Below are 15,022 nucleotides of genomic sequence, written 5' to 3'. Positions count from 1 at the left end.
TTCCGGTCCATAGACAGGAGAGAACAGTCAATGCTAAACAGCGGTTACGGACAACGTATGAGGAGAGGCTAGGAGGGGTCTGACTTTATTTCATGACCTAGATTATTCCCAAAAGGTTTCAGAACAGGCCTTTAAATATTATGGCCGATTGAAAACAAAAGATAGTGTTTAAACCATCGATTTGTATTTTTTTTCCGATAAATTTGGTGAGAAATGTCAACACCAACGCAAGCATTGATGCATTTCATCACAGTGCAGTCATGTCCTTTAGTTCACAGCTTAAAAAAAAAAACTTTACATTTAAAAAGGTGCTCAATATGTCCAAGATCTAAAAGGGGTAAAAAAAAAAAAAAAAGGCCCTTTTCATTCAATTAACCTGGATCAACCTGGGTTCAGGTATTCCAATGTAGTAATAATAATAAGCAAAATAATTTACTCAAACAAAGTCCACCAATATGGAGAGTTCAACAAACTCATCAACTTCTTTGTTTTTTTATTGGGCATCTAACACACCCTGAGAAGACTCGTCAGGCGCTTTAAAAGGCCTCTTCTAAGGGTTCGGGTCCAATGCCAGCTCTTTCGTAGAAAGCAGTGATAAGCAGGTGGCTGGGGAGGAGTTTGTCAAGGCCCACGAAGCAGGACTGCGATACAGAGCCTCTTTTATCCAGAGAAGTTGAAATAGTGTTGACCTCTCTAATGCTTTACCGCCCTTGTTCCATAAAAACAGCTTTATCTGAAATATACAGCAGCTTGTTGTTTCTGCAGGAGGAACACGCTTTGTGGAGTGTTCCGTCCCCTCTACTCACCGAGCATGACGAGGCTGGTCGTCCCCTGTTCGTTTCCAGTAGGGTAGGTGGCGTACTCGCAGGTGTACCGGCCGGCGTCAGACATCTTTAGGTTCGAGATCCTAATGGACGGGTTCTCCAGATTGTTGTGGAGGAAGATAACTCGGTCCTTGAAGGACGGGTTGGGGAAGCTCTGTCCGTAGGTAGGGTGGTATACAGCGATGTTGTCCCTTTGACCATCAATAGGTTCCCATATCCAAGACACCTGGTCGGAACAGAGTTTGTAAAAGAACATTTCAATTTAAAGCCAGACTTAGAAGATGAATGGACACCTTGTTTTAGCCTATATTTGTTTTCATTTTGTCAAGCTGGCAGCTTTAAATGTAGGCCTATATATATATATATATATGAAGGTCCTCAGCCTTACACTTGCCATACCATAGTTTCATCACACCCAAGTCCCAGCTATCCACGCTCAGAACAACATGTGAAATGTACTCTGGTTCAGGGGAGAGAACACCAGGGGCAGACGTTATAATGAGGCAAGGTAGGCAACCACGGGACATCCCAAAGGGCCCCAAATAGCTATAGATTTATTTTGTTTATGTGAAAGTTGTTATTGAGGCGCGTGTCTATATTTCACAAAATTCCACAAAAAGCACTCCACGTGGTCCCCATCAATACACCCACTAAGTGTAAGTAGATCAGATGAGTGGCTTCTAGATATGTGAAGGACACGCAGACAAACAGATATCCTTCGCTTTTACAGTTTGATACACATACCATCATTTCATGAGCAGTTCTATCTTCCATCGGATACTGACAAATATCATTTCAGTTATAGTAGCAAAATGTCAAACTCATTAAATTAAAGAATCAAGTCAAGAATCTACTGCAAGAGGAAATTAAAGGTCTCTCTAGACTCTCAAACGAGGATCCAGTTTAAAGAACACTATTTGAGTCATCTTAATAGTCACATACGATTTCTGATATGTGTAAGATATTGATATCTGCTACGGCTGTCATGAGTATCTACCACAAGGGAGACAACCACGATGTTAAACCAAATGGAGCTTCTTTTCTACTCGGTTCTCAAAGTGACGCCGTTACGGTCGATACAAAGCACCGGCTGAAGTGGTGGACTGGGACAGAGGGGCAATAAAGTTCATCAATACACATTTAGCAAACCTTTAGAACATGTGTGACGTCTGGAGGAATGGGAGAGACGGAGCGGGGGAGGGTTGAAGGGTGAGATGAGGAAGAGGGCTCGTCCCCAGGATGTCAGCGTGAATTAGTGGATGAGACTCCCCCGTTAGCTGTACAGAGAATGTATTGGGCAATTTTGCCCGTCTGCAATTTCAGTTTTTGTGTGTGAACAAATTGCGTATTGATTCCATCCACAGCCCAGAGGGGTAGAGATCATACCAGGATCAAACTGCAGTAGCAGACAGCTCATAGCGCTTTACTTGGCGTGTGATAGGGCATCAGAAGATCTACGGTGGTGTCAGGGAAGTTGTCATCCGGGCCGTAGATGAAATAAATTGACTTCCAAAATAGTCAAAGGTTAAAACCAAATGATCTGCGTGTGAAATTTAGTCAAATCTGGCAACTTTTAGGATGATGTTCATTGCACACAGACATTTGATAATTATCTCATCTCTGTGCGCTGGGTGGTCTGGTTTCATTTCATTAGTTTTTTACTTTATTTATGAGTCCGTTACGAGAATACAGAAATCTGAATGCTAGAATAGACATGAGTTTGACCCCTAACCCCTCTCCCCTCTTCCAAGGCACCATCATCAGGATTGACAATTTGTTCACTGAAGTGGAGTTACAAAGATATGTATGAAAGTCCTTTCTCATCCTTGTCATTGATTGCAGTTAAAGGGTCAGGAGTTCCTGTTTTGTGTTGTGTCTCCCTCTCCCAGCTACCGTATCAATCCTACTTAGTGATTTTGAGTAGCGTTGGAAGCTCTAAAGGGCAATGTTGCGTTCCAACTTCCTACCTGTGTGAGTTTGGTTCGGCCTCCTCCATCGATGAATTCGCAGCGGAGATCAACAGACTCTGTGGGATACGCCTCCAGCTCGTCCTCGACTCGCACTTTCTGAGCCCCGATACCTGGAGGCGGGCGAAAAGAGGAGACCAAGAGGGAGATTATGCATCATCCACAAAACCAATATTGTTTTGAATAATTAAACATGTTTGTTTGTATCGGGTCTCAAAGAGGAACAAACAGAGGCTAAGAGGGGGAAGATAGAGAGAGAGAAAAGACCACTTGCTAATAACTAAAAGAGCGACGCCAAGGCCAAATACAAGATCTCACAATGGAGTTTTTTCCATTATCCTGCTGACAAACAGAGAAAACAGACCAAAGCAAAAACACCACCTACGCGTAGGTAACAATGGAGTATTAGTATTTCATTATGAATCTTTGTTTTTGTCGTGAGGAAAGATGAGCCAACTTCATATGGTCTGGACGATGTATGGGGAAGAGGGAGGGAAAGAGAAAGAAAATGAGGGGGAACTAAGAAAGAAAGTGGAAGAGAAATCAGAGACGTTCTTTCAAGAAACCCCAAAAAATGTTCTTGAATCATGAGCCTTTGATAAGAAGCCTCGGGCAGAGTCTTAGCCAGCTTCTTTCAGCTCGGCCCTCCTCATTACGATACAGCTCGTAGACCACGAGGCGTCGCTAGGGGGCGCGCCTTCGGGAACACCACGGCAGCCCGACTACTTCTGCTTCTTCAATGTGTTTAAAAGTCAGTAGAAGGCACCTGGAACTCCTAACTTCAGTATGAAAAGCAGCGATGAGAGAGCAGTGCCGCACAGGTTCCCCTAAAACAAGTCTGTTCTGACTTAAACAGAGATGAGAGGAGGATGCTCAGAGCCGAGCATCGTCTCAACACCGTGCAGTACCTGTCGACCTGCAATACTGAGGTTCAATTGGACAAGTCCAAATGACTTTTTCTCAAAATTCATCTCTCAGTCCGAGAGCTGGGAGCCCAAATCATATGTTGTAAGACTTCAATTGAACGGAGAAATAAGGGTTTCCAAACTGTTCTTTCTGCGGTTCTAGCCAGAAACATCTGCTTCTGAAGAACCCCTTCTTATTATTCTTCTTCTTCTTCTTGAAGACAAAGGGTTCCATTAAGAACGCGAAGAAAAACATCTTTTGGAAGAAAAGCGTTCTTCAATGAATCAGTGTCCCGACTGATCGTGCCATGTGTCCTCGTCCAAGTACACCCAGGAAAGCCATGAAAGTGTTGGAGCAGAACTTGCACTTGAGACTTTATGTCTGGAGAGCAGCAACAAACCTTGAGTAGGATACATTCTGCTCACATTAGTCGCACATAGAGACTTTAAACTGGATGTAGGCCATGACTATGGGGTCAGATCAGTCTCAATAATTGCAAATTCACACAGAGACTCACAAATGCAAACACCAAGATTCACAAATGCGCACTGAACAATTTACTAATATGTTTGATTTCTAAATGCACGCAGAACGATTCACAAATACATTCCAATGCACACATAAATAAATTAGGATTTGTAAAAGAAAAATCACAAATACATTTTTGCATTTCTATGTGGATTCTTCTATTTGTTTGTGGATTTGTATGTATATATTTGTCGATCGCACTGCATTTGTTTGTGGATTGCTCCACATGTGTGTGTGGATTTATGAGACTCCCATGCTGTGGCTGGATTCGCAAATGCATTTTTTTCAACAGAGACCTATCTGTAGCTAATCAGATGTCGCCCTCATTTTCAACCAATCACACGAGCGCATGAGTGTATCTGTATACTGTATGTATCTGTATCTATATATAGTAATACATTAGTTGAAATGAATTAACTTGAATGAACTTGTAAGTCCTGTCATCATGAGACGGAGGAGGAGAGAAAATGCCTCGATGAGAGAAAAGAAGAAAAAAACAAAAAGGAGGAAGCATCAGAGAGAGCAAAGCAGAGAAGTTGTAATCCTTCGTTAATGCAATCTAGTCCAAGTCCAGCGGCTCAATGTGTTTGGCAGCTTGCAAACACAACCGGGGGACATTCTTAAAAGAGTCTTTGATTGTTCCTGCCTTTGAATCCACTCATTTTGCTACAATGAACCTCATCATCAAACCTCTCGATGCTCACTTTATTAACTCCAACAGATAATGACGCCTTGCTTTCTCCCCTCTTCCTGCCCTGCTCCTTTAACTGCTCTCTGCTTGACCCCTGCCATGAACCCCCCGCTGACCCGGGATCAAATCCCACCAAGGTCTTTTCTCCACCACCTCCCCTCTGCCCAGTCAGTCAGCCTCTGCGCCTGTGAAGATAAAATTATTACGGGAAAGCCGGCCTCTCACTCGCTTCACAAGAAGCTAACCGCAAGCAAGCCCCGGGTGGTTCCAGTGAAAAAGCCTCTTAGTGTGTGAGGGATTGATTAGGACAATATGTTACATGCCAATGCATGGAGGTGAATAGGACATCTGGGGTGGAGCCTAAGAATGAGTCACATTACCAAAGAATGCAAAGTGTGTGTGTGTGTGTGTGTGTGAGGGGGGGCATGTATGCAACCTGACTTGCAGGACTGACTTTTGTGTGTAGAGTATGTGTGTCTGTCATATAACATTTGTTGTGGGGACATGAATATGTTTACACGTTGACATTGTGGGGACCCACCTTCCTTTTGGGGACAACATTCACGTCCCCATAAACAATTTAAAGTGAAGACTTAGGATAAATTAGGATGAGGTGAGGTTTAGGTTAAAATAGCAATAATGGACCTTTTCGAGCATTCATATAAATGATATATGTAAAGATATAGTTGGATGAGCAGATAATAAAGTCCCTCTCCCTCTGTGTGTGATATCAGAGCTTGTACTTGCATTGTTAACATAGCCACTACTGTCCCTGCATGTTGCACCCCATATGGCGGATACAGCAGATAGTTGCCGCGATTGCACCCACCATTGCCCCTCGGCCCCCGGTAAACATTGTTAGCTCTGTCAGCACGTTTGCCGTAGTTAGCGCTGTTAGCAAAGCTAGCGTCTAGCACCGCTAGCTTCTAGCTTCCAACTCTTTTTTCACCACGTTGAGAGCCATTTAGAGGCAAACAGAATGTTCCCAATCTCGTCTTGTGTACCTTTAGAGGTCTCCGGGAAATGAATGCGAGTAAATGTGACGTCCTCCAAATTGACGGTGTGCATGATTACTGAGCGTGTGCGTGCATTAATCAGAGACAATCTGGTTGTAATGTGAGTGCATACAAGCCTGATTCAGTCATTGTACCAGAGTCTCTTCCCTGAGGGACACAATGGGCTGTCAACCATTCCCACTGTGAGATGTAGGCACACACACACACATATATGCAGACATGCACACACGTGCACAGGCCTGAATCAACAGCAGCAACGAACCATAGGTTCATCTCGCTCCACGTTATTTTATTACCCTTCCGTCACATTATTCTTTTACTTTCTTATTTCTTCTCTCATGCACAAACTCACAAATGTATTCCCCTCCAATTAAACACGCAACTCCCACTATTCAAAGAGGATCTGAAATGCACACACACACACACACACACACACCAAAGCCACAAATCACACAAAGCGTGGGGTTATTCATAATGGTCTTCTGTGACGCAAGGGGGAAATAGTGACAACAGAGTGAGGAAAAAAGAGAGGAAGAGGGGATGACGGAGAAGGAAAAAGGGAGACTAAAAGCGAAATGCTGAAAAAAGAGTTTGAAATGAGCCCCGAGAAAGGAGAAGAACATGAAGAAGAAGAATTCACAGGAAAGCATAAATGCAACGGAATAAAAGAGCAGCGCAGAGTCATTTTTTTTGGGAGCAAAGTGACTAAAGGAATGACTGAAGCAGAGAGACTGAAGACGGAAACGATGAGGGCCGACTGAAAACCAGCGAGAGTGTTGAAGAATGAAAGGAGTCCACAGAGTAGAGAGCTGTGAGGTAGGGCCATAAAGAGATGTGAGGAGGGGGAAAGTACGACACTGAAGGAGTGAAAAGGAAGGGAGCGGAGTGCTTCAGACCGCATCAGAAATGATTCATTCCCCTCAGAGTCTGGATCCAAAAAGCCCCATGGAGACGGAGCGCACTGACTCGCTCGCAGCAAATAAAGTTTGCCTCTTGTGGTCGTTTGGATTTTAACATCTGAGCTAAAACTCACACGGGTGTGTTTTAAACTTTTCCGTTTGGTTCATCTGATTACGCGCAACTGTATCAAGCCTGGAGAACGCAATCTGGAAGCCGTACTTTACTTGAGCTGTGGGGAGCATGACGTTAGCCTACGTTTGCTATAGTTAGCAGCTAAATTACCCCAGGCTACTTAAATGGGAATATTCAGCACCTTTCATGTGGATGTCCAATCAGTGTTGATGGTAAATGTTGTCGATTGAAGCAATGAATTCGTCAGACTAACCCTAACCTAACTCTTAACCTAACTCCTAACCTTAACCTAACTCTTAACCTAACTCTTAACATAAAACATAACTCTTAACATAAAACCTTACTTTTAACACAAAACCTAACTCTTAACCATAACCTTACTCTTAACATAAAGCTTTTAATTCTTAACATGAAACATAACTCTTATTATCAAAAAAAAATAAAGTTTGCATTTTGGAGGCAGAGAGGGTCTAATGAAAGACGCTATTGAGCTGCATCATGGGAAGTGTACAGTAGGACCTTGACCTATGGTAGATATTAAAAGTTAGGATCTCTCTACATCTCAGATTATTGTTTCCCCCCCCAACAGCCTCATTGTTTTCAAACATATTTTACAGAATTCTTTCAAAGCAAAGCCAATCACTTCAAAAATATGTTCTCCTAGATTCTTTGTTCCCACACAGGGTTGCAAAATTCCAGGAATATTCAAAGTTGGAAACTTTCCACGGGAATTAACGGGAATAAACGGGAATTAACGGGAATTAACAGGAATAAACGAAACATTTTGGGGTAATTTAACTGTATTTACCTTGTCATAAGCAGACATGCATGCAAACATTTATAATACAACTTTTAAAAATGACATTTTTGACTTTTTTGACATTTTGTGAGTAGAACTTTGTTCTTTCATCGAACAACAAAAACATGAATGTTGAATAAAAAAGGTGTATTCCCTATGATCACCACCCCCCAACCCACTTTTCTTCCCCTGAATCTAAATGCTTTCTTCCTGGACCTCATCAACGTCCTCCTCACTGCTGTAGAAAGTTAGTCTACTGTATACAAATAAACTTGGTATTAAAATGAACATGGCTTCAGTTTACCAAGTAATCAATATGCTGTATGACAAACAGTGTTGGGAAAGTTCACTTTCTACATGAACTAGTTCAGTTCATAGTTCACACATTTTAAAATGAACTAGTTCAGTTCATAGTTCACATATTTTAAAATGAACTAGTTCAGTTCATAGTTCATAATTCAAAATGTTGAACTAAGTTCACAGCTCCAAAAAATGAACTAGTTCAGTTATTTTTTTCAATATGTTAAATTGCTATAATTTAAATCTCTATCTGTCTGCAATACCGCTCTTGGCCACTCGGCACTCTCACACTTGCCAGGCATAGGGCTGAAACGTTCAGACACTGATGACAAAGACGTTCAAAAACGTTTATGTTTCTGTCAGACAATGTTCCCAACCAGCTGCATTCAGGGTCCAGCTGAGCTAGGCGTGCATAGTCTTAAAGCGTGCTAGGCGTGCATAGTCAAAAAAACATATATTTTTTTTTTTTAATTCCCGAGCCAAAGTTCGCGTGGAAACTTTCCGGAAAGTTTCCCTAATCCCACACACAAATCAAGGCAGCTCATACCTGGCAGGGCGCAACATTAGCTTTAGAAAGTGGTTGCAAGGCTGGCAACCAGGCATCCTCTATGGTTGCCGAAACCGCCAATGGCAACCTGGCAACCCTTACTGCGGAGCCCTGCGTGGTCTTTAAATAGCCTTCTAAAGAGACACATGGCAGACGGCTGCTGAGTAAATGACGACAAGAACACTGGCAGGACAACCCAAGTTCAATGACGAGACAATATTAATGCCTATATTTTTGTTCGGCCTCTTGATCTACAGTCAAATACAGTTATGTATTCTCACTGAAGCACACACTTTCTCAATTGATACTGACAGTAATTAGAGTTAAACTCTAGGTTAGGGTCACTCACACACACACACACACATACACGCGTCCATGTTATCAGGCAGATATGTGTCAATGCACCGCCATGATCAAAAATGTTCAGCTCTTTTCTCATTATGCGCCCACGACCCCAATTTCCCCACAATTTGCAGCTAATGCTCCCGCAGAAGTCGCTGTGGATCGGAGCATCGTCTCAGCGCAAATGAAGTCGAGAGAGGAGAGGCCGTGAGCTACGTGGCAGCCCCCCCCCCCCCCCCCCCCCCCTCTCTCCGATGCACCGCAGAGATGAATCACAGTTAATTGACATTTAGAGGCTTGTGGCATTTGCCTGTTTGTGTGGAGCTTCCCTGTGTGGACGGTCATGCAGCGCACGCGTGAGGAACATGCTGATGGGCTGCACACTCATGCACATCAACATCCGAAGCACATACTTATAGAGAGAGGGTAGTGAACCGTTTTGTTTGGGTTTTTTGTCGGCCCGTCACGATGTCAGTTATGTCAGCTTTTATCGGGGTGATTGCCAACAGCTGTCAGAGGCGTTACAATGGTGAGAATGAAGGCGCTTGTAAAGCCAGAGCCGATCCGTGGAGAATTGATCCAACAGGCGGTAACGGCGATGTACAATGAGGCTAATTTCATTTATTTTCTCTCTCGCTCACATTTCTTCAGACACCATAATTACTCTGAACTAATTGGACTAAAGCCCGCATGATAGTCAGGTATTAAGGTAACACCTAAAGAAAAAAAGGGGATTGGAATTAAAATCCGTCCGTGCACCAATTATATTCTCGAGCTGCACAGTCACAAGACACAGCTACAATTATATTCTTAAAGGCGCCATGTTGTAAAAAAAAAAAAGTAGTATTTGTCAGAATTACGGAGGTCCAGATGCAGTAGAAATACTGTGAAAGTATTGCAACGGCGATTTCGAGGAGCCGTATTTAAAAACCGTGCCCTTTGAATCTTATTAGGGTTGTGAAGTCACAACTTTCCAACACCTAGACCCTTCACCGTTTTAATCGTTAACATTTAAACTGAGTTATTTCCAGTTGCGGTGGTGGTGAAGTAAACAAGCTGTTGCTTAGCAATGCGATACCGTTGAAACGCACTAAAATGGCGTGTTTCAGACCGAGGGTGAGGACGGCAATATGTAGCCAGACAGTGTGAGAAAAATAACTTGAACCGTGAAGTACGTAAACATGTTCGAGTGGAAACCCAAAATACGAGCATGATGTCTCCCCTTTAAAGGACTCAACCCCCTTTATCATCTGTCTCTCTGGTACAAACAGCGATGGAGACGAAATGAAGCCCGAGGCCATGAATATAAGGGAAAATTGTAATCGCAGCTACTTGTTGGGATTTTATGAGAAGCATCTCAATACGAAAAATGCAATTTCTCATGAAGTGGCAGAAAGAGTAGAAGGATGGAGAGGAGGACCGATAGCACTGTGCCAGACACCAGAGATGGATGTTAAAAAAACAAGTCAAGATGACTGATGAATGGAGACAACATCAACATGGTGTCCATTGTTGTATATATAATGTAGTGTATATACATATACACTACTATATATATATATAGTTTTTACATTTTGTTTACTGCATATATTGCTGTAAAGTACAATTCTAAGATTCCCTATAAACAACGCAGGCAGGCTTGATGGTTTGTCCCTGGGTTTATGGTTTAGCTTCAATCATGGAATAAATTATTCTTTCAAGATAGAAACTACAGGTTTAACATTTAACTGCTAAATATCACCGTGCCACTTTCCCAGTTGATTACTCACATTAGGACATGAAGTGCTTTTTTTTGTATTACAAGTTTTCTGAAATGTCATGTTTAAATATTCAAATGATGCATTGTCTTATTAATTATGTGCTAATTTCCAGAAGAGAAATGAATGAAATCAATGGATGAAGCCAGATTAGAAAATCCTCATTATTTTGTTGACATATTTGACTGTGATTTTAGTGATGACATGTTGAATAAATCCAGCTATGAACAAACTTCTCTGTAGAAACCTTCAGAATAGAGAGGAATGAAAGTGTAACGTTGTGTGTGTGACAGCTGCTCAAGTGGAGGTTTCTGGATCAGAGTCTGAGAGGAAACTCATTTTTGTTCAGGTTTTCTGACATATTGTATTTACATATGCAAACGAAAACTAATAGTAACTTTTAGAGAATTTAGATGAAATCTACAGACACAAATAGCCAAAGTATTAGAATAAACACTTACATGTGAATTTTGGATTTTCTTGTATTGTAATAGAACCAACAAAGCCCCAAATCTTAAAATTGACCAGTGCATAAAAAACATCACCTCTGCCTGGAGCGCCTCACCTTGAGACGCAGCAACACTTAGAACACACAGACCACCGTGTGGCTTTCATCAGGGTCATCCATCATTTCACAAATCATTTTTTTAGTCACTTGTTGGCAGCCAAAACTAGCTTTGTTAAACAACACCAATGTCTCATTTTAAGTTGATATGGCTGACTGGAAAGCGAAGAGTTGCCCATGTGAGACGAGGCTCCCTCCCACCTCGTTTAACCGTCAGACTATGTATTCATGGATACGAGTAAAGGAGGAAGTCAGGGGACGCAGGATAAACAGTGTCTTCATTCTCCTTTTAGTTTGCTGTGTGTCTCCATCACTTCCCGGGGAAGATATCCATCTCTTCAGCTGTTAAATGGTCCAGTTTAAAGTCGGTTAATAGAGCTTTTTCCCCCCTGAACACAACCGGCGAGGCCGGCGTGAGCGATGTGGAAGTGCACCAAAACAGCGGGCTGTAAAACCAAAACAATGAGATGAAAGAGGAGGAGAAAAATCAAGAGTCGGGTATAGTTTCCCCCGAGTTTGTCACTACCATCCATAACAAATAAAGATGTAAGCAGCTTCAAGGAGGACGCATAAAGACAATCTGTTCAGCCTCTCGTCCCATTATCGCTGTGATGAATACTTGTGGTCCGTCTCACACGCAGCACAGTCGTTACACAGGTCGACACCTCATCAAATCTGACGCCGAGGACATTGGTGTGGAGGGAAGAGGAAGACGGGGGCCGGCGTTGAGGGGCCGGCACATCCGCCACGCACCGGGGAGCCGAATTAGTGATGACTGACAGCTTCTTTTTTCAGGAACAAGACACTGATCAACACTGTGCTGGAGGAACAGGTTGATTTGTTGTCACAGACACGGCTTTGGATTCAAACACACACACACACACACACACACACACACACACACAGTTACCGGAATCTGTGGGTGTGAGACGACAATGCTAATACAGCTGTAATTCAATATTAATGGAAAAATTCCAAGGTGGTTACTGGAAAGCAAGAAAATCACTTCAAATACCGATCTCATTCTATCAATGTCCACATATTCTGGCAAGAAACTGAAGCTAAAGATTGAAAGATTGCAGATAATTCCTTTGCTGTGGCTGCTTTTGAGTATAAGATGTGGTTTTATTAAAGATACTGTATGTAGCCCAAATAAATAGAAAGAAACTGTGATTCAAGAACTGAAACTTTCACGTTGATATGGCTTATCCTGTAATAAAATGATTGTCAGCATAATTATCTCAAATCATTACAGAAATCGGGTCCTGTCTTTTGAAAAGTGAGACTGGAACATCCCTATGGATGACATCTTGAGCAGATTAAAACTTCACTGGAGAGGTTCCCTCAGTAGAGTGCACATCCCACCCTTGCTACGCACATACACAACCACTGCCTCAAAGAGCCGGGGTCCTCCTTGGAGAAAACTAGATCAGGATCACTGGAGAAACGTGGCGTCAGCAGTCAGTGACAGCATAAAACCGTCAATAAGCAAAGAAACATGCGAGATGACCCGTGGGCAGACACACACACACACACACACACACACGGAAAAACCCAATGATACAAATTGAATCTGTGTGATACGTAGTGGACAAATACAATGTGGATTCTCTGTATTTAGTGCAGCTTTCACATTACGGCAGGAATAAGTCCATTTGGCCTCTGACCTGGCCTGATTAGCTATAGCTCTTAAAGCACATGTGATGAAAGCGCACGGTGTCTTTTCGGAGGAGTTTAAATGTGAAATTGGAAAAGTGTGTCACAGATGGAAGCATCCCCAACTATCTCTGTAAATGTGTAACTTTTGGCTTTGTTGATAACTGATCTGTGCGATTAGCTCCCTGCCTTTAACGAGCGGAACAAGATTCTAGGAATGCAACAGTGAAATGATAAATCAGACCACCAGGCACATCCCAAGAGACAATGCAGGTCTCTGATATGTTTTCATGAACAAGAAAATGCCATTTTACATTGTTCTGTGTACCACATTTGAATCACATCATACATCATGGTTCTGCTTCAAGTCATCTCATGTGACAATAACACATGTTGCCCCCTTTGCGTGGGATCACTCAAACATGACAATTAATTGAATGTACGTTAGTAAAGGAAAGGCATTTAAACATTATGATGAATTTATGGAACTCTTCCATAAAAGTAATAGAATTCTCCTCATTTGTTGCCAATGATTTTCAAACAGGTATGGGATGTTTTATTTTGGAATAACAGCAATGGGCAGCTGACAGCTCAGATAATTGGTATCTTTACACTGTTGGTGGCTTTTCAGTGTTACCATGTGGTCGGCTGACAACCCATTAACTCCAGTTATGTTGATTTCATGCCTGTGTTCTTTTACTGAAATTGAAATGGGCTGCATAATGCTCCACCAGCTGTGTAAAAACTGATATGACCCGTGGGCTTGGAGTGATTTTTAAATATTTTCCAAACCCTTGTGCATTATTTCTAAAATGTGTCTGCTGTCCTGAAAATGAATCATTCCCATGGTAATTCTCTATTTGTGAAACACTCACAAAGTGGTTGAGATTAGACATTGATCTTAAATAGTTGAGGAGAAGCATTGATCTTAAATAGTTGAGGTTATACATTGATCCTAAAGAGTTGAGGAAAGGCATTGATCTTAAATAGTTGAGGTTAGGCATTGATCTTAAATAGTTGAGGTTAGTCATTGATCTTAAAGAGTTGAGGAGAGGCATTGATCTTAAATAGTTGAGGAGAGGCATTGATCTTAAATAGTTGAGGAGAGGCATTGATCTTAACTAGTTGAGGTTAGTCATTGATCTTAAATAGTTGAGGAGAGGCATTGATCTTAAAGAGTTGAGGAGAGGCATTGATCTTAAATAGTTAAGGTTAGGCATTGATCTTAAATAGTTGAGGTTAGTCATCTACCTTAAATGTTTTAGGTTAGGCATCGACCTTGATTGGTTGAGGTTAGACATTCTCTGAAGTTTTGGCGGATTTAGGGTTAACATCCAGACTCCATAGCTCCATAACATGGATTGCAGTGTATGTGAGAGAGTGAGAGAGCGACTTACAGTGAGCGTGACAGATGATTCACAATTAATTAGCATTTGACACTAAATGACTTATACTGTATATATTTGTCTTTAATCAGGTTTATCTTGTCCTTTTGATTATAGATGAGGCATGGATTAGTCATTCACACCAGCACCTTTCCACCAACAAGGGGCTGACATGGTTCATGATACTCTACACAAAAGCCATTATTATCACAATGAATAGGTGGTAGATATGCAATTTAATCACAGTGAAAATAGTAAGGTACCTAAGTGTAGATAGCGTTCAACTCCCACCTCGTCAAGTATGTCATCCATTTATAAAAAGGATCCAATGAAACAGACATGTGGCAATCTAAGTGTCAGATCTGCTGCCCATCTTGTTTACATGAGTGCAATGCTGAGTACACAGCATATACTGCTCTCTGCCTGTGCGTCAAAAGACACAGATGCTGGGTTCTTAACAGGCAAATGCATCTCTACAGGTAGTAACTTTAGAAGTAACTTCTACCCAATTGGGCCTTGTGTGAGAACCGCTCGTACAAACCAATTTGTGCCACATGAGTCATTTAAGACAATTTTCTCTGAGATTCAAATATAACTCAGAAGTGCTCCAGACACCTCGTATGAGTCATATACACAATGTGTCTCTCTCTCTACAGAGCAGAAAACATCAGCCGGTGCGGTGGACCAGAGGCTCCTCTAAAAGGGGA

The 15,022-nt window shown here is 42.0% G+C and overlaps 1 protein-coding gene across 1 annotated transcript in view; it reads right to left on the bottom strand.

Annotated features, from left to right (window-relative positions):
• Nucleotides 1–798: 798 nt before the first annotated feature.
• Nucleotides 799–15,022, bottom strand: part of LOC117739127 (nectin-1-like) — a 113,890-nt gene continuing 99,666 nt past the window's right edge. The window contains exons 2-3 of the mRNA XM_034545419.1: nucleotides 2,792–2,904; nucleotides 799–1,050 (exon numbers count right to left, since the gene is read on the bottom strand). Coding sequence (XP_034401310.1) covers nucleotides 799–1,050; nucleotides 2,792–2,904 — 365 coding nt within the window. The remainder of the gene's footprint in view (nucleotides 1,051–2,791; nucleotides 2,905–15,022) is intronic.

Source organism: Cyclopterus lumpus, chromosome 11 (assembly GCF_009769545.1).
Source record: "Cyclopterus lumpus isolate fCycLum1 chromosome 11, fCycLum1.pri, whole genome shotgun sequence".
NCBI lineage: Eukaryota > Metazoa > Chordata > Actinopteri > Perciformes > Cyclopteridae > Cyclopterus > Cyclopterus lumpus.
This window is presented reverse-complemented; position numbering and strand designations above follow the sequence as displayed.